The sequence below is a fragment of the Phalacrocorax aristotelis genome, chromosome 14 (genome assembly GCF_949628215.1).
Source record: "Phalacrocorax aristotelis chromosome 14, bGulAri2.1, whole genome shotgun sequence".
Lineage (NCBI taxonomy): Eukaryota > Metazoa > Chordata > Aves > Suliformes > Phalacrocoracidae > Phalacrocorax > Phalacrocorax aristotelis.
Genome location: NC_134289.1, coordinates 12,009,671 through 12,032,987, shown reverse-complemented (window position 1 = coordinate 12,032,987; position 23,317 = coordinate 12,009,671). Strand labels below are relative to the sequence as shown.

Sequence of the window (23,317 nt, the reverse complement as noted above, 5' to 3'; positions counted from 1 at the left end):
AGTTATTCTTGCCCTCAACGTGCTACAGTTTCATTTGTCTTTTGTTTTAGTAGCATTGCTTAGAGCACCCATGATGTGTTTATCAGCAGTACCGCTTTTAGGGTTAGTATGTCATACAAACACCGCAGAAATACTGATTTAACTCAGTGTCTGTTGAAGGCTGAAATTCAGTTGACTAGATATTACAGTTCCAACACGAGCATTTTTATAGAAAAAATACCATTTGATATACCAGATGGTGAGAGAATGTTACAGTATTCTTTTTTAAATCCATTACCCCTCAAAAAGGCACTAGTTCCATCCACCTACTTCCACCTTTCCTTAAAACACACTACACATCCTACAATGCTACTGGAAACCTGAGTTTTCCACTAGTTGCACAGATATCAAAATGCTAATTTTGCAGGCTTGCTTGCCTTGGGCTGGACATGTAGTACAAGTGGGCCATACGAGCATCCAAGCAGCATCTGTGCAGTAAAACAGAACTTGTCAAGAAAGGCATGACTGTTAGAAAGTATCTAAAATGCTTTTCAGCTGCATCTCACTTAAAACTACTCAAGTGTTAACCCCCGGAGTCTTTTATTCCTGACAGGAATTATTAATAAATGATGGTAGAGGTATATGAACAAAGCACTATATATAATACCCGTAGTCTACAAACGAGAAAATATTTAAGACTAAAGAAACTGCTTTACAGGATACAAGAAATGCAAAAGCGTTGGAAGAGATTACTTGCCTCTCCTTGTCTCACCCACTCATACACAGGCCGTGCCTGACCTAATCCATTATCCTGCCATCACTGGCATAAAACAACAGAGTATCATTTTTTTATTAAAAGCCAGAAATTTAAACTTTAGAGGAAACACAATAAAAATGCATAACTTAAAATCTCTGCCACTAGCTAGATTTGTGTTCTGCTCCTCAGGAAAAACCAGGCACTGCTATTTAGCTTTAGCAAAATGGTGCTTGGATTCAAATGATGGTCCAGAACTCAGCTAATTTCTGCTATGATACCATATATCTGTAAAACACTATCCAAAATATATCCACTATAAGTAGAATCCAACCAAAAGTTTAAAAACTGCAATTTCTAGTACCTAAAGTGGCCATTATTTTTTCCTATGTACAATTTTAATTTGGCCATAAATAGTATGTTCAAATACTTCATTCTGAACGTACAACCTTAGAGGGTTGTTCCATCCTCCAGATATTTGTATTTAACCCTAGAAAAGAATATGTTAGAAAAAAAAAACCAAAACATTTCTGGGAATGTAGAAATATCTCTGCCTGCAATTCACTATTTCAGTGCTTTCATGTGCACCTTTTCAGTCACTCAGCATCCCGTTGATGAATTCCGTAAAGCTAACCAAGTAAAAAATAAGCTGCATTAATACATTGAAGAAAGGTTTTTGGTCTCTACATATTCATTCTCTGGGAACTAATTAAAATTGATTTTGCTGCTGTTGGTTTTTAATGCTAATCCTACGTTATGACTGCGTTTTCCTATGGTTATTCTGTGGCTCTGAATCAAGGACCACGTAACTGGTGCCTAGTAGGTCTGACACCCATAATTTTTTGGTCATAAATATTTAGGTTTTCTGAGAGAGCTTAACTTGATTTATCTACACTGAAAAGATTGGTATGGTGTAGGCGTCACTCGATTTGATCTAGTAAGTTGTGCGGTGTCATGTCCTAACAATCCACTAAGCCGTAATCACTATTTGTATGCAAAGCATTGCAATTAGAGTAATTTTCTTTGCTGGTGATTCTGAACTTGAAAGAAAAACAAATTAGAATAAAAATGCAAACTCTTTATACCCCACTATATTATACATTATTGGAATACAAATTTGACCTTCATAGCTTCAGAAGAAAGAAGAGCTCGCAATTCTTCCTGCCCTCAGTTTGAATCTTCTCTTTATTTTTTTCCAACTACCTTTCTGCTTTGTTTTGGGTTTTGGGGTTTTTTGGGTTTGGGTTTTGTTTGTTTGTTTAATTTTTTTTTTTTATTTCCAGCTACCTTGGCCATAGATAAATCTTCTTAATGTTTCTCAAGATTCTCAGAGAGACGAGGACTTTACAATTCATTTAGAACTGGGCAATCGAAGTTTCTCGTTATTTTCTAAAAACAGTGAACATGGCCACTTGTGAGCTAACGGGTAATTCAAATTGTGTAGGAATGTCAACATTTGGCTCTTACAGCACATCTGGCTTTTATCTGATTTGCTTGCCTAAATTGTAAACTTCACAGAAGTTTGATAAGAAGAATACAGAATATTCTATATTAGTAAGAAAGATCTCTTGAATTCAACAGACTCAGTATGAAACGTCTGACTCTAAATTACTGCACTGCCATAGATGATATTTTTGAACTGTTATTTGGAATTTTTCTGTTTAGAATTAGTACAAAAGGGTTTGGTTTGGCTTGTTTGTGTTGGCTTTTAGGAATAAAGAAGACCCTGTGGCAAAGGCAAGCATCTGCTGCACAGCTCACTTTCAAAGGTGACTGCCAAACCAAAAATCTTATTGTAATAAGGAAGATGGCAGGACAAGAGGAATACATTTCATTAAACATTTTTTTCTCCTTATCTTACTGGCTTTTAATGAAGAAAGTAATTTCTAATTAAAAATCTCTTTGACTCAGTAAGTAAAGGCATGGAATGCTGCAGGGAAGGAAACCCCCACGCCACCGCTCAGAGAAGTGCTCTGGTTAGGCAGGGAACACTTCTGCTGGCTTTTGGGGAGATATCTTCCAGCGTGTATCCTGGACAAGGGAAGAGGAAGCAGATTTCCTCACTGTTTATACAAGTTATTTTTCATATATTTGAAAGGGGTGGACAATGATAGCTGCTGAACAGCAAGCACCACCAGCCTCAGAGGAAAACCTTTCCTCTTGGAGAGTGCTGCTCACTACCATGGTCTCATGACAAGAAACGTGACATTTGTGCTGCTTCCTTTCTGCAAGACAGTGAGTCCTGTCAACATGTAACAACAATGACATCGTATGCTGTGCAGTACAAGTCTGTCCTACTATTGCTCTTTTGGTTTAGTGCATTTTGCTTCAGATCTTCCTGGGCTAGTAGCACGCAGTGCAGATTTGCTCTCTGTTCCCACAGACAAGTGATCTCAACAGTTTCAGTTGTAAGCTTGAGTCAGTTCTCAGTTGCTCTGTGAAGATTGTAAGTAAAATCATGTTCCTGTTGAAATACAGAGAAGCTCTGCTATTGACCACAGCTGGGACTGGATTTTACCTTATGATGCTGTCAAGTTTTTTGACATTTATATGCCATCCTCACTTCTTGAATCTTCTGATTGCAACTAAAATGTAGCAATGTTTAAAAAGAAGGAATGTGTTTTTCCATTTGCATAACTTTAATGATTGAACTGACTGAGCTTAACATTTCCTTCAAAGTTCCCACTTTGTCTGGCATTGCTGGCGTTGAAATTGCAAATATATATCTCGAAAGGAACATATTTTTAGAAAGTTTTATGCAATAGGAAATGGGGTCTTAAGATGAAAAGTGCTTTTCATCTTTGCAGTAATTTTTATCTCACTTGTGTATGTAAGCAATGTGCTGAGGAGGAAGTCGGACTGTGTGTATGTTATTAGCTATATGTACACATTTGCCTGCTTGATTTTCTTCTAACTTAATCAAAAGAAGCTTTTAGGATGAACAAGTAGGAGATGAAGCAAGGACCAGAGGCAAGATACCCTTCTGTGCATTAACTCCTAAGAATTAATGGCGAGACCATTACTGGGGAAGTAATTAAAATTATATCACTGCTTTATCAAAAGAATGCTTAATCATTAAAAGCTTCCTTGTTTTAGAATAGAAAGGCAGCTCAGTATTTAAGGACAGTTTGGCAAAACCAATGAGGATAGTGACTCTGAAGGACGGATTTACAACCACCATGATATACCAACCTTTGTGAGATGCAATAGGTTTTCTGAGACCAAAGGTTATAGGTTTTCTGTTCTTTGTATACATGCCTCTGCAGCTTCTTAAATTTATATTTATTTTTTAAGGGCAGTTTTCATTTAAAAAGCTGTTTGTCACAAGCTGCTAGAGGAAGGTTTCCTGTAGACGCTAGTACAGCTTGGCCTGTTGCACAGCAGGGCTGAGAAATGGAGGCTGAATTTGAGGACTCGTTTTAGAACAGCTGAATCTAGGGCAAATTCTCAAGAGTGCCAAAGTAATAAAATCTATAAGCTGATATTTCCCTGCCTTTAGAGGCAGGGCAGCAACATCTGCAGTACAGGATCTTCTTCATTCATGGCATGAACACCGTTATATAAGGTAAAGTTATGCCGTGCATTGTGCCTGCTTCCTCTTCATGCCAAAAGCTAAACTGGGGTTTATCAGCTAAAGCATGCCTCTGCCTCCTGATCACACATCTGGTTTTGGCTCAAAGTATATACAAGAATGCAGTATGTAGGGTAAGAAAAAGCTCAAGGATAACAATACATCCTGACTTCTAAAATGATGGAAATTCAGTTAACCTTTACTTTCAGGCACCTAAATCTGTGAAAGTTAGGTTTATATGGAATTCATGCAACTGACTGGTGATTTTACCGGAAGCAGATGATCTGTAGCACTTTTGATCCTGGTGCTTTATATGAGATTGTCCAAATAAACATTGAAAATGAAGGTTTAAAGCACTGAGGTTTGAACAATATTATGCTGCACTGTGGATGTTGGGTTTTTGTACTATGTCCTAGTGTAGAAATATAGGAAGTAAAGAAATAGCAGTAGAAACTTATGCAGAGACCTCGGGGACAGTCATGATTCCCTGGCCACAGGTTTGGATGATCAGGGAGCTAGAGCAACAAATTTTGAAATCCTCATTTCCGGCTTCTGATTTCTGAGTGCAGATCTACCATTCTGCTGAGCTTGATCCCCTGATTATAGACATGTTGGCTGGAGAGGTTTCCCCTTAAAATAGGTTCAGTTTCCCAAAAGAGATGAAAGGAAGTGTGGATGGCTGTAGAACGAATGAATAGCCGAGCAGTGTATGAAGTCTAGCCACTTAGCCTTTGCTGACAGCTGTTTTAAATAAAGATCTTCATTTTGCACAGAAAAGCAATGCAGAAATTCTAACCCTGCTTTGCGATTGGGAGCTTACATGATTTTGTTCTTGAAAAACCCATTTTATAGCTGTCTTGTTTAGGGATTCCCCCCGGTGCATCCCAGCTGATGGTGAGAGACTTGCTTCCATTTCTGACTGCCGGCATAGCCCGGTGGGTCGTGGTGTATAATTCGACCTTAGAAGATGATTCAACAAAGTGGTTCTGTATTGTATTGTGTCTAAAAGCAGGAAGATTTGCACGGGTGCATTTGTATGCAAAACTGAGCTGTGCGACTTTTCAGCAGCTGATTGGTGGCTGCTCTGGTACCAAATGGGACAAAGTCACAGAGGTTTCTTCCACAGCCACGGTACCTATTCTTCTAAACATCTTCCTCCTTGAATGTATATATACATTTATATACATGCATGATATATACTTACAAAAGCTTTGCCACTCTCCCTTTAGATCTGCTAGTGACTTTCAAAATGTAATTTTGTAGGGAAAGAAAGAGTTTAAAATAAAGTTTTGAGTGACTGAAAGCTTGTCTTCTTTAGCCAACCAGCTCAGCTGGTCTAGTGAAGAAATAAAACATAACAAAACAAAAGAAAAAAACCTCTTTCGATAAACCTTACATCTCTTTGTTTACCGTGCTTACTATTATTAAAACATCAGAGTATGCAAGGTATGTTGTTATTGGTATAATATTGTTTATTAAATATTAAATCCCTGATTATTGAACTGTAGAGAATAACTACCATGAGGAGAGCTGTGCACTGCTGTATTCATAGTATAGACAAAGAAATACAGTATTACAATTCAGAATTACTAACGGGGATTTTAGATTAACTAATTAATCTCTAGTTTTCCATTGGACAAATAAATTGTAACAGCTACAGTGTCCATAAGTGAAAACAGAGCCTTGTACATCAGTACTTAATTAGTTTAAGGTTGAATCATCTTTTTTTAAAAAAAAAAAGTCTACTGTTTTTAAAACTCTGGGGTTGACAGTTGGGCTAATCATTGGTAATTCTGTTGCTTTCAAAATCTATTGCTTTTCAGAGTACATTCTTCCTTTTTTCCTCATTTTTTTAATCGCAGCTTTTAATACAATAGATTCTCTATATAAAAATATCAGGCAGGTATTTATCAATTAACATTCCATCTCTTGTTCTCTTTCCAATATTTATTCAGCAGCTATCTTGCTCTAGGCATTGTTTTACTACTTATTGTCCCTCCCTAGTGTCTCTCTGTTCGCAGTTAAATTGAAATACACAACAGTGATAAGAACAGGATTCTCATCTGCTTTATTTTTCATAACTCTTTACGCTGTTTTAGGCTAGGTAGAGAAAAGCTCCTCACAGTTACATAGGGGTGCTAAGAAACAGTTTATTCTGACTCCTGTGTTGATCTTAAAAAAAAAAAAAGAGAGACAGGCGTTTTTTTCTACATAGTTGAAATCTAACAAGAGGTGAAATGCTTAGAAAATTTGAGCGATTTCATGGATGTCTCAAAGCTTTAAAGATGAAAGATCTGGCTTTTCTTCCTGATTAAGCTATGAGAATGATGAGATGCTGTGGGCTTTTTCTATATCAAAGGGTCATTCAAATATAACTCTGAGGACGGGTGCCACAAAACTATTTCCATGAAGTCTGATAGAACAAATTCCTTTTGTGCTATGTGGAAGGATAAGGAGACTGTTCCCCTTGGCTTGTTCTACATGTTGCTGTTCTGGATATTCAGGGCAGCTTTTAAAGAGGCACCTGCTAAGCCACTGATCCTCCTAAGTAGAAGGAGTCTGACAACCAAAATCACATTAATAGCACTCATTACTTTTCGTATCATTCTCCCAGGCAATCGCCTTACATTTGATATCAATTAGGTCATATCAGGAATAAATGCTGCTTAACAGGCACATTCGGGTATGGAAATCTGGCCTCCATGGGAGGGATTCTGTCCTGGAACATTTGAGACCAGCTCTGTTGGCCATGGGAGAGCCGGCCTGTTACAGCAGGGAAAATATGGGTCAGCGGTGTTCAGCATTGCTACCTTTGAATAATTCAAGGTTAAAAACATGAATTTCCAAACTTGTTACAAGAGATTTGAATGTCAATGGCTAATTTTGACATTTCGGATCAAGAAGCACTCTTTCAGGTTGAACTCACGCAGGCTGAATACGACCCACTCCCCCTAACAGCAGTGTTCCCCAAAGAGAACACTGGTAATAGAGCTATGAAAAGCACCGTTACAGAGCTTTATCAAAATGAAATGAAGGACCTCACAACAACGAAGTAGTAAGGAAACGCTGTTCTGAATATAAGGAAATTGTGGTGAAAGAACTTATCCAAGACTTAAAAGCAAATCCATAGCTGAACTGGCTTACTCAGTCTTGGCACCTGGTCTGTACTACAATAAAACATTCTGGTAAAAACACATTTCTGGATGAATGCTAATCCTGTGAAGAAAATAATAATTCCAAGTTAATTTCTCTAGGATCTACACAAAATTAAGTTAATGGCTCATAGCAGTTTCTCTTGTCACTCTTTTTCTATGTGTTAAGATCGGCAGCAATATTTGGCTTGATTGGACATTTATTTGGTCATTCTTGGTAGAGAAGCCAGTCCTTTTGGATGTAATTTAATTGCTGGGACTGCTAAGGGTGTTTTAATCTATCTCTGCTCCTATTAAGTTTGGACTTCACGAGAGCATTACATTTATTTTAAGTTCTACTTTTTCCATTGCTATTTTATTCCTCCCTCTAATATAGATTTCCGATGCTTCTATAGCTCTGCTTTGTCTTTGATCACTGTAATAACTTTACAAAATAATTGAAATAATTCATTTAAACATAAAATCTCTCTTTTTTGATGTAACATCTATGATGAATGTACTATTTATCCAAAGACTGTGATAGAAGATAATTTTATTTACCATCAAAACTAATCAAGACTGAAAAAAAAATCAGTATTAGTAAATAATTGCAGTTTTAGAGAAGGCAATGATTTAAGGCTTAGTTCAAAGTCATCCGGAGGTGCAGTGTTTGCCCTGTGTTGTTGCCCTTGCAGATTTACCACTTTAAAGAGCATTCATCTCTGAAACTCAAATAGGCAACACTAACTCAGTGTGTGGATGCCTCACACTCTCCTTACATTTGACAGTCTCTGTTACTTTGGGTTAATTTCCAGGGGAAGCTCCAGAAGAGGATGTTGGATGCTTCAGGCCTGCAAGTGGAGGAGTTTCCAGGGTGGTGCCTCTGCAGCAGAGCTACTCCTGGAGCTCCCGTCACCTGGAGGCTGCTGGCACCCATCCCTGCCCACCTCTGAGGCTGTCGGGGAGAGGAGAACCCAGATAAGCACCCGCCTTTCTCTCAGGTACATTTTAAGAGTTTATAACTTACCCCTTTGCCCCTTTGGTAGCATATGGAAATCACTGCAGTAACAATAGCTTCTTTGTCACCTCCCTGCAAAGACTGAAGCTTCTGCAATGGGCAGCAGAACTAAAGGTATTTAAATCTTTATTCACCGTTCCTTGTGACAGACTGGTAAAAGTGCAAGCATTTCCCAAATGTACCCAGTCTCACGTCACGTGACAATATCCACAGCCAGATCATTCCCCAAGCAACACCCGGCGGCAGTGCCCACTGCAGTGGGCAGAGGTTATATGGGATGGCAAACAGTTTTGAAAAGACAAAGGAAAGATGCCAAAGTCTGAAATACAGTATATATTCCCTTTCTGCCTGATTCATTGGGATCGGGTGTACTAATTGGGATGGGAAAAGTGTAGCTTTTCAGAAGAAAAAATTGGAAGTGAGTCATAATAGTAAATAATTTTAACTTTCCTGTCTGCTGATGACTGATTGCCTCATAGGCTTTCTCACTTGCTGCTGTCATCATTTTGTCCTAAATCCTGGAAAGATTTGACTTCTGGTTTAGGGCTTAGTCCAAGGTAGAGTGCTGTATACTGACAGATTTCTGCTGACTTCATCGTGCTTTGGAGCAAACCCTTTTGACGACATTTCCCATATTTGCTTTCAAATATTTCTTCCTCTGGCATCCTAAATTTATGTTCCTGATAAAAATCTCAGGGGTTGCAAAGGCTTGAAGAATAATATATGCATTTCTGCTATGTTGCAGTGGCTTCAGTATATCACAAGGGCATTGTTAAGACTAGTCACTATATTTCTCAGTCTGAAATCATTATTAGGTGTGTTCTTAAGGGACTGGTACAATACCACTAAAATCAGAATTAAAAAATTACTTTGATTTTACTCATGCCAAACAGAATTTCTCCCACTGAAATCCTTAGAATTTACGGTCAGCTAAAAGTGGAGAATATTGAGAATTTGGCTTGATAAAAAGCGAGTCAGGCCTTCAGGATTTCAGTTATTTAGTAATAAATTCCTCCAAGGAAAGCATTCAGTTTACTAATATTTCCTGATTGAAACATGTTTTGTAGGATTTGGGGTGTGAGATCTTTTTGCTAAGCAATGACTTATTTCAGTTTATCATTACGAACCATGCCAAGATAAATACTTGAATTGTATATATTGTATATATTCATTGGCGTACATTCAAGTGTAATTCTAAATAGTGGCAGCCCTGGCATTTGCAAATAGACTACACATGATCTGAAAAACTGAGGACATGCTGACTGTTGAGGCGGAGTCAGCATACCTGCACCATGTGAAAGGATTCGGTGTATTTTATCCAACTAATTTAGCCATGGGATTTTCATTCAGAGTTTATATTGCAGTGAGAGACAGCAGACTCTTCTCCTTATTCCAAAATCAACTGTCACTCTTCTCACACCCGTCCGACACTGACGTAATGCTAACTGGCAGCTCGCTAACGTCTCAAATGGCTGCCATGCTTTTGAACTCCGTGGTGGATTTCTCACTCGTCGCGCCTTGCGCCATTCCTCCTGGGTACTAGCAGCGTTCATAACATCGTGTAAAAGTCCAAGGGGGAATACTTTGGGCTCTGCATTACACGGAGGTATACAGCTCGAGTCTCTTGACAATGTGTTAGCTGAATAAAGCTTAGCCTGTTTGTCTTGCCTAATGGTTATTTTAGCAATCAGAGCAGGAGAGAGTACTTTACTTCTAAGCACTGGTTAATGGGATCAGCGGAACGCTATGTATATGTTTCACATGGAAGAAGGAATAGAGTTACATGCCGACTGCAGACAGAAAGCAAGGTTTTCCCTGACTGTGAACCAACCGTCAGGGACATGTATGTTGTAGCTGAGCCGGGGGTGAAAGCTAAGAGGAAGAATGAAGTAAAGAGTATTCAAATGCCCTGGTTTGGGAAGATACCCCTGCAGGGTAACACCTATTGATAGAACCAGCCCCAACTCCAGCATCCTTTCTGAAATTCTGGTTTGTTTGCCACATCCAGTTGCCGAACTGCCGGAACACAGCAAATGAGGTGGGTGCTGGAGGCACTCACAGTTTTGAGAGACCGTTTACTCTATCAGTGGCTGATTGCACCAAAACGCAAAGTAACCATAGAGGTTTTGTTGCTTACAGCTTCAGATAATATTTACATGAATTAACAATTGATGTCTTCAGAATTTTTTGTAAAGTTGGGGAGGAAAGAAAGGCTTCTACCTGTGTGTGTATGTGGGACTGGAACATTGGCATCTCACATGCATATTGGTTTGGTGCTGAAAGGGACATGGCTCCAGAGGTGTCTTATTTTCCAATTCTGAACTTGTTTTTTTTCTGTCCATTCCAAGGATAGTTATCCTGAGATTTCTAGGGCTGATTCCATGATAACTGTTAAAGCAAATCTAGCGCCTTTAACTCATTTATTTTATTTCACTATTTGAAGACCATGCGGCTGTACGTGGGTCTGCTGTATGGAGGCATGTGTGAAGCCGGTCAGGAACGGCACCCTGGCAACAGCCCTGTTAGCTGTGGCATACCTACTGCACAGCCAAAATGTAACCCCCGGGGACAAACACAGCAATAGATGCATGAACAGTGTGTCTGTGATATCACACCAGGCATCAAGAAAATACCACTTCTGACTCTACCGTAGATAAATAATGTTATTCCATCCCAGTCACAGATGTCCTCAAGGAGATACTAAGGATTCCTTTGCATATTATGAAGAAAAGTAAGTCAAGAAAAATAAATTACATGTTGCTTTCTGATCATGATAAACATATTTCCAGAAAAAGTAAGGAGCTGGGTTATGATACAGAATGAGTAGGAAGAAATGTGAGTGAAATTCACCAGACACCTACGTAAATGACAATTAATGCAATAAACAGGTTCAGTTTAACAAGAGTCGGCTGATTTGAGAAACTGATTATTAGTTGAATATTAATTTTTGAGGACAGAAATAATCCAGAAGCATTCAGGAACTGTGTTGTTACACATTGTAACATTTTAACTCACACCTTCCTTACCACAGGAAGAGGTTTCCACACGTTGCCCGCGCTCGGGTGTCTGTCTCGGTGCATGGCATTTTTCACTTTTGAACTGAAGAATAACCTGCTTGAAATCCATCTGCATTTACTGTGGCGTTAAGGGAAAGCTGCTTTGAGCTTCCTGTATCAAGATCCATGCCATTTCATATTTTTAGACCAAAGAACTTTCTTCCAAGAGGATAATAGTTAATGGTAAGATCTTCATTAACTGATCAGGGGAATACCTGTTTTTAAGTAATTCACGTAAGGCATACTGAAAGCATTCCACAATCAATTTCAATGATAAGAATGGGAAATTGTAAGAAAACAAGCCTGAAAATCTTTACTCGTAAGACAGGAAGCCTTTCAATATTAAACAGTGAAATGGCTACACTTGAGTCATCTTAATGGTATCACATCCTGATGTCTTCCATTAGAACCATTACAGAGTTTAGGAGCTGACGGCCTGAAAATCTTACTGGGGGCAGAAGTGCCGCTGAGATGGACGAAACACTGAAAGACTTCAGGACATAGCGGTGACAAAAATAAAAGCGCTCTGTCTTGGGAGTGTTGTAAAACATTTTGGTTGTGTATTGTTCTCCCAGGAAGTGTGTACAAATTGTTTGAGGACGAATACAAAGAACAGTTCGTACCGAGCTCAGTGAACAGGAATGGCTGGGAAGAGGCCAGAGCTGAAGGACATTTGTATGGTCCACGCAAAGCCCGGAGCAGGACAAAGGTATTCACAGTTTGCAATGAAGGTGAGGACTGTGCAGGACAGGCACTCACGACTGAAACCACCTGGTTCTAGATTTCCATAAGAAAGCCTGGATTCCATGAAAGGAGTGACAGATCCTCCCTGGATTCACAAGACTTCCCTGTCTTGCTCATTTGCTTGCTTTCCTGCGCATTCATTTCTGTACTGGGCAATGCTCCTGTGGCTGTTTCTAAATGCTTTCTCCCAATCCTTTTGCCTCTTCACCACAGGATTAGAAACCCATACATTCGTGTTCTCCAACGTCCAAGTGCTCTTCTATGAGAAAGTGTTCAAACAGTACCGTGACCTGATAAGCCACTTCCACAGATTTTCCTGATAGCTGTTAGCATAGACCTATCTTAGAGAGGCTTCCAAACTGCAGCTGGATGGCTTGAAGTGACAGTAGTCTAGATGTCTAGTTAATGTCACTTTGATATTCTACTATAAATGCTATTAACAATCATTCTGAAGAGAATTCAACCAGATATGTTTCAGTTGCAATATTTTATTTTCAATATTTGTGTATATACAGGATGAATGTTTTTCACTGTTTGTTTCCAACTTTTCTGCTCAATTATTCTGTATCAATATTGACACACTTTGAAATACGTGACAAAGGAAATTATACTTATGTGTCAATACCAGCAAACGACACCAATGAGGGGTAATGGTTCAGGAGAAAAGGTTAAAAACATCTGTACATATATAATTCTATAGACTATTTTCTGAAATTTTGAAAACGGTGATAAAGCCACCCTTCGGTTCACTGCTGTTAACCCTTCAGTGACCACCACAGCTGTTTAACTGTTTTGTCCTGTGAGTGAATGGAAAGCACACGCTGTTGACCACATTGAACGTGGAGTTCAACTCTGGAGTAGGTAAAAAAGCTGGAGTAGTTTCAATATCAAAACTTGTCGGCCAACATCCTGAGGGCTGCAACCTCAGTATGTGCCTGTGCCATCAGCTGCCGCCGGCTGCTGGAAAGGGACTGTCCTTTTGTTGTGGCTGTCCTGGTGGGTTTTGTTCTCCTTCAGGGAATCCTTTTCAGAAAACATCATCATTGCAATGCTGCTTATCATTAGTTAATCACAGAATGAAGCATAGAATGTCGTGAGTTGGAAGAGTCACAGAAGGATCATCGAGTCCAGCTCCTGTCCCTGCACAGGACACCCCAAATTCACACCATGTGTTTGAGGGCATTGTCCAAGTGCTTCTTGAATATCGCCAGGCTGGTGCTGTGATGCCTCCCTGGGGAGCCTGTTCCAGGGCTCTGCCACCCTCTGGGGGAAAAGCCTTCTCCTAATGCCCAGCCTAACCCTCCCCTGGCACATCTTCCTGCCATTCCCTCGGGCCCTGGCGTTGGTCACCAGAGAGATCAGCGCCTCCTCCTCCCCTCGGGAGGAAGCTGCAAAGCACCATGAGGGCTGCCCTCAGCCTCCTCTGCTCCAGGCTGAACAAACCAAGGGACTTCAGGGCTCCTGATACGGTTTCTCCTCTAAACCCTTCCCCAATTTCATGGCCCTCCTCTGGATGCTCTCCAGTAGCTTTATATCGTTGATGTCCTGCGGCGCCCAAACCTACGCCCAGCACTGGAGGCGAGGCCGCCCCAGCGCGGGGCAGAGCGGGACAATCCCCCCCTTCGCCCGGCTGCGATGCAGGGCTCGGTGCCCCCCAGGGCACGGCTGGCCCTCTCGGCTGCCGGGGCACGCTGGGGGCTCGTGTTCAGCCTGCCATTGACCAGAGCCCCCAGGTCCCTCTGCAGAGCTGCTCTCCAGCCTCTTAGTTATCCGACAGCATCAGCTCCGGAAAACACCTCCTCGTCCAGAGGCCTGGCCTCTCGCCGGCAATGCTCTCCGAAGGTCTCTCCACGTCCCTCCCGTACTCGCCCCCCGCCGCCCCCGCCACACATGGCTTTTTGGACACAAAGCAGCAGCCTATCGGCTCGTTACTTCTCTTTCCCTTCCTTCCCTTTCCTTTCCTGGGCTCGGCTTGCCGTAGCGCACACCCTCCCGAGGGGTTTGCCTGGATCATTTATTTATCTTGTGCGCATTAAGAAACCACCATTAGGCTTTGGTGGGAGGCGCCTCACTTTCTGCGCGCTCGCCCGCCTCCCTTGCGCTGCGATAGGAATACACAATCGAACAGAAGCTGCAAGGTTGGCAGGAGCTGCTTTCTGCGTGCCTATTTATTTGCCGGATCCGTATTTTTTTGGCCGACTGGGTCATTGCCGCCCCCCCTCCGGGTTTTTTTTTTTTTTGTGCGTCTGTGGAATTTTTTTTTTTAATTTTTTTTTTTTTTTTTCCCCGGAGCCCTCGCTGGAGTTTTGATGCCGGGCCGGACTTAGCGCGGAGGGGCTGCGCGGAGCCGTGCCTCCTGCCCCCGGCGCCCCGCCCGCGGCTCGGCCTCCCTGGCCCGGCGCCGGCGGCGGGTTGGCGGCGGGGCCGCGGAGCGGGGGGTGCGCTGCGCCCCGCCGCCGCCGCCGCCTCCTCATCCTCCTCCTCCTCCTCCTCCCCGCCGAGCGGCCGGGGGATGCTGCTGCGCCGCGGCCGGGCTTAGGCGGGGGCCGGGCGGGCGGGGGAGGGCGCGCAGGGGAGGAAGGAAGGAAGGAAAGACGGAAAGAAAAGCTTCCCCCCCAGCCCCGAGGGGAGAAGAAAAAGAGGAGAGGCGAGAAGGAGCGTCAATGTGAAGGAATGTGCCTGCCCGCCGCCGGAGCCGCACGCTTGGGATAAAAAAAAAAAATCGAGGAGGCTGATTCTTGCGACTTATTACCCGGAAAATAAAAAAAAAAAAAAAAAAAAAAAAGAGAAAAACCTGAGAGCGGAGGGAGAAGGAGAGCGAAGAGGCTGAAGCGGGCGGCGCAAGAGGAGGGCGCCCGGCGGCTGGCGCGGCCGTCCCGCTGACTGCGCGGCCGCGGGAGGCTGCGCGGCACGGCGCGGGGCATGCCATGCCGGCGGCGTGACTGAGCGGGGCGCTCCCGCCGCCCGCTCCGCGCCGCTCCTCCGCGCTCCCCTCTCCTCCTCCTCCTCCTCCTCGCCGCATGCCGCCGGCAGCCGCGGCGCGCTGATGCCCCGGGGCCGCGGCGGCGCTGCGGACGGACGGCCCCGAGGATGAGCGAGGGGGCTGCCGGCGCCGCGGCGCCCGGGGCGGCGGAGGGAGCGGCGGCGGCGGGGGGCCCGGGCGGGGATGGGGCCGGGGGGCCGCCGCGGGAGCTGCGCTGCAGCGACTGCATCGTCTGGAACCGGCAGCAGACGTGGCTGTGCGTCGTACCCCTCTTCATCGGCTTCATCGGCCTGGGGCTCAGCCTCATGCTGCTCAAGTGGATCGTGGTGGGCTCCGTCAAGGAGTACGTCCCCACCGAGCTGATGGACGCCAAGGGCGTGGGGCAGGACCCCTTCTTCCTCTCCAAGCCCACCGCCCCCCCCCGCGGCGCCGAGACCACCGCCGCCGCCACGCCGCGGCCGCCCAGCCGCGTCAGCCCCCGCCTCACCACGATGAGCCGGGCCCCCCCGCGGCCCCCCGGCACCCGCGGACCGGCGCGGAGCGGCCCGCGGCCCACGGCGGCGCGGCACCCCGGCGCCCCCCCCACGGCGCCGCCCGCCAGCGGCCCCCCCGGCACCGCCCGGCCGCCGCCCGCCGCCCCCAGCACCCCGCCGCCGCCCGCCTGGCCCACTGCGGCACACGCTACCTCCTCCTACAAGATCTACGTCCACGACTCGGCGCCGTCCTGGACCTTGTCTCCCTTCCAGGAGTCCACCACCACCACGCCGGAGGCCAGCACGACCCCCAAAACCCGTAAGTGAAGGCAGCCGCCCCGCGCCCTCGGGTCGCCCGCCCCGGTCCCTCCCGTCACGTCCCGGTGTTGGCCCGGGGCGATGCCCCGCTCGGAGCCAGCCACCGCCTCTCGGGGGGACGCGGCGCTCCCCTGCGGGAGGCCGGAGGGCTCCGAAGTTTGCACTTCTCTTCTCCCCCCGTCCCGCCCCCCAGGCAAGTTCTCCGCTTCTGCCATGGGTGGTGAGGTAGGAGCAGCCATTTGAGGTGACCAGCTTTCGCTGTGGTGTTTAGGAAAGATGCAGGACCTCCCCCCTTCCCCATCCCGGCTGTCCCGCAGGAGGGATTTGGGAGGTGCTGGAGGTGGCTGAGGGAGAGGGAGCAGCGATGTCCCCCCCGGGCGGCGGGGACAGCGGTCCTCGGGAGGCGCGGGGCTCTGCCGTGCCGTCCCTGTCCCTCCGCCGGCAGGGAGCCTGGCTTTCCACACAGGCGGGAGCGGGCTCCGGGAGGATGCTCCCGGCAGAGCCGCCGCCAGCTCCCCCGGGAAGGAGCACAGGGCACCCCGCGAGCAGGCGGCCGCAGCCAAGCGCTTTCTCGGCTCCCGTGTGTCACCGACTATTTTTTTTTAAAGCAGAGGAGGGGGCTAGTTCCCCGATTGATGCTCGGTGGCTGGCTCTTCCCACCCTCCCGGGGACAAACCGAAGGATTCGGGCTAAACCCGACAATTTATTTAGTCTGGGTGCATCAACTTCTGGCTTCTCGTAAAGGTTATCTAGGACAAATGCAATCCGTGCCAAACGAACTTCTGTGCGGTGCTATTTAGTGAAAGGCTCAATTATACTGTATTATAGTCATTGCGTTTTCTTGGATGCAGTGTAGGAACCGAGAAGCCGTGTGTCCTCCATTAACTCTTAGTTGCTTCTGCTAGGAACATCGATTCAGTTGAAATCTACCACCTGAATTGCTTTTACAGCCCGGAGCTCCCCTTTTGCATGCTAATGTGTGGCTATTCCGCTAGCGGATTTTGTTAGAGAGTCATTTGAACTTTATTTTGTCTATTAAATCTATTTGCTGATGAGCCCTGGGGCAGGGAGCGTAGGCAGAGCGGACTGATCTTGTGAATTGACAACATCGGGAGAAGACCAGCAAATTGGACATGTCTGGGCGGGTGGGTGGGTGTGCAGGTGGTGGGTGGCTGGGAATGATTACGAATAAAACTATCGCTAAATCAGAAGAGCAAACAAGGCAGTAACTCGCTTCCTCAGCGTCTGCTGCAGTAATTGAGAGAGAACTGTCCCTTACAGGTGTGTCTGAGCCTGCTGGCTCTGGAGGTACAGCCTAAGGAAGTCAGACGGTACCAGAAGGAAAAATCCCTTGTGGAGCTGAACCCTGCCCATTTGAGTTAGGTGGAAGGAGCAGTAGAGGGCACTTCTTAAAAACAAAATAGCGTTGGGAGCCTGATTTTCAACCTGTGTCTCTCTTTTCAAGCCATGTGTGAACCAGATATGTTACATGGTGTTTCAAACTGCTGTGACCCGTGTGTGTCTGAAACGCTGCCTGGGCTTGCCAGGTGGGGTCTGTCGGGGTCTAAATGCTCCCTTGCAATCTCTTCCTTTCTCCTCTTTCTGTCCTTTTGGGTATGTAAGAGAAATCCACAGCAATTTCCGCCCCTCTGTGCCGTCTTCTTACAAGGTATAGAAGGCAAGAATATCCTGATTAATAAATAACGTTCGGCTGGCAGGTCTCTACTCCATGCAAGACACACAAAGGAAGAAGAAAACCCACGATCTTGAAATGTTCCTGTCAGCTGTGGAGTCTCGTAACTGTTATTTGTTTTAGGGAGACTGCTAATACCTTTTACAGCAGGGTGTTTCCCCTCATTAAATACAGCTCTGTTATAGGATGAAACACAAGAAGTGCAAATCCAGCAGAAATTGACCCTCTTTGGGCACATTGATAGCAGAGATTATCGTTAATGGGAGATTAAATAGATTACATAAAAAAGGATTTGAATTTGTAGGGCAAGTGGAAATTTTTTTTTCAAGCCTACAGCTGTACTTCCCTGATACATCTGAGCATCTCTGAGGATACATGTAAAATTCTCTGAGGCTGCAGTATCCGCTGGAGGGGAGAGGGAGAAGGAATGCAATCCTTCTGCCACAAACTGCTGACGTGGTGTGACCCCAAAGCAAGTGCCTGCATCTGCCGCTAACAGCTCTTAGGAAGGAAGGGATTTTTTTAAAAACAAATTCATCCTCCTTTCCCAGGTTGAGCTGCATGTTCCTTCTGTGCCCGTTGCTCCAGCTGCTATTGAAATGAAAGTCATGGATCCCATTGTACCGTGTGAATACAAATCAGACACGACCGATCTGATGCCCCGGGTTTCAAAAGAGTGCCCACCCTTGTGCGATCCCCTGGCTCAGCAAGGCGCATATGTGGGCAGGAGTCATAGGTCGTGTAGCGTTTCACAGCTTTTAAGAAAAGAAGCAGCCCTCTTTATTTCTAGTGGTTCATGCTGCAGCTTATTTAATTGTTTTAACACGGTAAAATGGGCTCAAAACATGGCTTGGGGAAATGGAAGGCAAATCAGGAGCTATCTCTCCAGAAAGCCGGATGATTGCCCACCTGAAGTAAACGCTGGTAAAGCCTTTTCTCTGTGTGTGTATTCATCTGAGGAGATGTTGTGAAATCTCTCACTTTTTTGTGGGTGTGCATAATGACAATAATTCTTGGTTGTGTTTCACTCAAAGTCAAGCTATCTGTTAGCTGTTTTGAAAGTTCTTGATGAAGATCCTTCAGGTTCTGACTAAGCAAAAGCCACTTACTCATCAAGCCTCGCTCTGTGCCTTGTGCCTGCATGTGTTTCTCAGGATTATGCACGGACTGTGGCTTCTCAGCATGAACCTTTTTATCCAGTGCTCAACATAAAAATCAGTCATTGATTTAGAAGGATAGTCCAGCCTGTAGATCAGAAAAATCAACCAACTGACTGGAACACAGCAGTGAGGTTTTATTTTTATCAAGCCATTGGTTTCATTTCTAAAGAGTCATGCCCTGATTTTTCCAATATGCATTTTTCATGGTGTTCTGGGTTCTTCAGTAATGTTATTATCTTTAAATTGAGATACTGTACTTATAAGAATTCCTGTGTGAATTCGGCTATGAAATAGCACCGTGGTTTCTCTTGTGCTCATATGACCGAAGGCTAATGCAGAGAACTGAGGTCAGGCAGGTGGGGCTCAACTAATGCATAGTAACCAAGGAAAGAGATGTTACAGAACTCTTAATCGATATAGCTCGTGAAGTCCAATTGTGACCTTTTTTTTACGACTCCGGGCTGCAGCCTGAGTATACTTTGATTTCCTGCTAAAGATTTTCTGGTCCAGTCGTTTATCCTCGTCATATCTCTGCCGGTTGTTATGCACGGCATGGGTTCAAGTAACAAGCATCTGGCAGCTGAACTGTTACCAACACTGACATTTTGGTAAAAACTGTTTGTTTTATTTTTCACTGACTCAAATATCTTTTTCACATTAAGGATGACACTTTAGATGGAACTGCGGGGTTTTCACCAACTGGAGGGTGTTGTGGGAGGTGCCAAACCGTAGTAAAACCAGACCTACTCTTCCCAGAGCTCTGAAACGTTCTGCCAACAAATGACATGTATCTGTGAACACTCCGCGCTATGATCATGAGCTGTCATTGAAATCGAGGGGAGCACGCATGACTGTAAAGCACGTATGACTGTAAAGCACGTGCCATTAGCATTGACTAAGATTCATGTCAGTTATTTATCAATTTGTAATGCATCAAAAGCTGTTGAATTGGAAAAAAAACCCCACACTGAGGCGAACAACTGGGAGTTCTAAAAGCATTTGCTCCTTCCTCATTCCCACTTACTTTCTATTCACATACTATGAGTCAACGTACCACAGACATGATTAGGTTTGTGTTTTCCATCTTAAATACTTGTCAACAGGAAGGCTACTGTCAAGATAATAAATACAGAATTTTAGTCACACCACTAAAGTGGAAGTTATTGTTATTTTCTTTTTCATATTTTACAGCTTTAACTTGCTTCATCTGTTGCAATAAAGGTGGATGACTGGAGTTAATCCCATTTCCCATCTGTAATCTGTAGGAACTAGCGCAGTTATCGCTGAGTTCAGTAGGAGGTGGAATGTTTATACCCAAGTCTCACTCCCAGATATGTACATTGATTCTGTTCAGGTATATTTCCTCTGTGTTCCTTTTATGGAGGTGTTTGTTGGAATCCTGTAGCCTAGGAGGGCTCTCACAGCACTGGTGCGATGAGAGGAAGGGATATGGCTGAAATTACTCCATGCTGCCTTTTCACCCTGAAGAAGATTCTTTTGGGGGCTGTAAGGATTCTTATTACATTGATTTAACCTGTGATCACTGGTAAAAGCAAAGCCTTGCATTTTATTTGGTGTATTTTTTTAGCATCTAGACAAGGACATTATGTGATATATTATATGTTGACAACAGAATACCATTATTAAATTAAAGTATTGATTCATTGTAAAGTATTATGCTAAAGTAATGTCAGTGGTTTGTCTAAACCCACAGAAAATGGAAATTAAAAATTAAAGCAAAAGACCTGTCTCTATCTACAGTATTGTGTCTAGTGTTGCAGTGCATTTATCATCTGACTCATTGCTTTGAAACCTCCTGCAAAGCCTGGTAAATACACGGATTGGTATGGATTTGGCTTTGACTTTATCTTTCAATTCTGTAGCTCATGTGGCTTTCAGGAAGTACCTAAAGCATGCTAGTGTTTGGTTTTGCTGATTTCTCTCGTGACTTTGTTTGGAAACTGCACAGGGGAAGGTACCCGGTAAGATATCTAAATAAATAAACCCCAGAGGCTTTTGGATGGCTCTGAGCTTGGTGATTTCTTTTTGAGATTCTTTGTGGTTTGAAAAAGTTTGCAGCATCCCCATCTTAACTGTGCGCACCTGTGCATGCGCACACATGTGAAACAGGAACAGGTATTTGCACAGTACCTGTTTTCGAGGGGGATCTGGACCTCGAAGCCTGTAGTAAGTTCAGGACCAGCTGACTGGATTGAATGCCAAGGTAAAATGCATCTCTTTTTTGATTTGAGAGTCGCTTTCAGGTTCTGCTGCGCAGAAGGGATGTGTTATCACTGTTACTATTAAGCATAGGTACATTTCTTTTTTGTATTACAAGAGCAGACAAAACACAGGAAGAACAAGAAGATACTTTGTGTTATGGAGATGATTTCTTACTTTAAGGGTCTTAGTTCTTGGATTGATACTGTGAAGGTTAGAAGTGTTATTTAAAAAGGTGGCTGTGTGCTCTTATTGCTTGGAACTAAATTTCCAATGTCCAATGCGGACAGCTTTTAAACCTGCTTTTGTATTTTTACCTTCCCCTTCATACCTATTCTCAAGGCACTCCAATGAGTAAAGTACGTCTTCAGCAGAGGAAAGTAGCTCCCTGTGAGGGCTGAGCAGACAGGCTTGCCAGGCGAGGCCACTTCTGACCGGGACAAGCCAGGGGATGAGCATTCAAATGGCTTCTAGGTATCACACAGAGAAAGTAAATGCACAGAGGTGGACCAGTGCTTTTTGACTGGGTTTTTACTTTTTATCGCACAGGTTTCTGGGGCCTCTTGGTAAAATGCATTCAAGAGGAGAAAAATGAATAAAGCAGTCACGAGGAAAATTAAAATAGCAACTGCATTTATAAGTTTCAGTGTCCTTTTCACAGAAGCAATACCTAATTGCATCAACTCTTGCTGGTGAAATTTGGTGATAGCCAGGGAAAAGTACATTTACTAAATGCTTGTTGCTAGTTGTTTAATGTTTGTTTCCGAAACCTTATCAATATGCTCAATATTACTCTAGTGACATTTAATAAGTAAAACCTACAAAATTCTTCCAGTGTTCCATCTTTTCTGTCCTCCAAGGGCAGTATTTTGCATTTCCAAAGCTGTGTTTCTCATATAGCGTGTAAACAGAGGGGCGCATGACTTCTGGGTCCTTTGTGCAACGTATTACTCCTGATTTTTTTTGTTCTTTTGTGGAATAGTTCTGGTGACTGCTGGCTGTAGGAGGAAAAACTAGTCAGCTTCGAAGATAATTCACTTCATATCATGTTTAGCAACCGATTTTTGAGTCCAAATCTGATTTAGGCTTTTTCCCTCAGAGTAGTTTGATTTTTGTATTTCTGCAAGAATTAAACCTTTGGGAAAAACTCAGATAAATGAGAGAGGCTCACTGGGTAAAAAGATAAAGTGAAACTTGCAACAGCTTGCCAAGTCTCTTCTTCTTGCTTTATCATCTGCCTTTTGTTTGCTACTTGCTGGTTTTATGGCATTTCTTTTCCTTTTAAAATTTGAATTACCTCTTGCCAATTCTAAGGGCCCTACAGTTGTGTCCCATCCCTGCCACCCCACTCCTATTTTATGCTCATAGGGAAGATGCGCGTTGCCAAGGCATATCTGTTGGCGATGTGCTAGGTGCTTTTCTAGAACAACAAATTCGTGTTTTAATCTGTATGGAAAGACCTTTCCCTGAGGCACTTTGTAACTTTGTTAGCAAAGAATTGAGGAAAAAATACCCTGATAGTATTCCATGTAGAGGTTGTGCAAAATTAATTAGTTCAGAGTCGCATATTTTTATAATGAGATTGCTCTATGGCCCAACGTTGCAAACATACAGGCCGAATTTAGGGTGTGCAGGTGATGCCTTTTCTCTTCTATGGAGTTACGCATCTGCAGGATCAGGGTCAATTTATGTGAACATCTGTGTGATTAAATCTGTTACTGTCTCAGATCGCAGTGTGAATGCTTACAAACCATGCCTGTGTAAATAAACGTACATCAGCTTTAAAGTGCTGCTTCTTAGAAGTTGTTAACATTATTTAAATGTGCTCAGGAGAACAGAGTTTCCATTAGTGCATTTTCTCTTTTGTGGGTGTTTAGCACTACCATGAAAAATAGACCATTATCCTGTTTATTCTTTGCCTGGAGTATGTTCTGTAGTAAAATCTTCGTGTTCTGGGGGACTGTGGTTGCTTAGTTGTAGACTGTCACAAGACACGTGGGTCGTGAATTTTTTTGCACGTTACTTTTATTTCCTTGCCTGACTTTTACATTTATTTTTTTTTATTATTTCGGAAAATAATACTTCTGGTTTTGTACAGTTTTTCTCTCTATTACTTCCTCAGCTAGCTATATGCCAACACTGAGTTTTTCCTAAAGCTTATAGATAGAAAATGTTTCTAAAGCATTAGACATGGCAGGTTGTATTTTAAGATTTAGT

General features: G+C 43.9%; 1 protein-coding gene across 3 annotated transcripts in view; it reads left to right on the top strand.

Annotated features, from left to right (window-relative positions):
- Positions 1-14,320: 14,320 nt before the first annotated feature.
- NRG3 (neuregulin 3) overlaps positions 14,321-23,317 on the top strand; it is a 417,546-nt gene continuing 408,549 nt past the window's right edge. For 2 of the 3 annotated variants that reach the window (XM_075109394.1, XM_075109393.1), the window contains exon 1: positions 14,321-16,028. In XM_075109394.1, coding sequence (XP_074965495.1) covers positions 15,344-16,028 — 685 coding nt within the window. In that variant the 5' untranslated portion in view covers positions 14,321-15,343. The remainder of the gene's footprint in view (positions 16,029-23,317) is intronic. The other variant, XM_075109391.1, reaches the window with a different exon arrangement.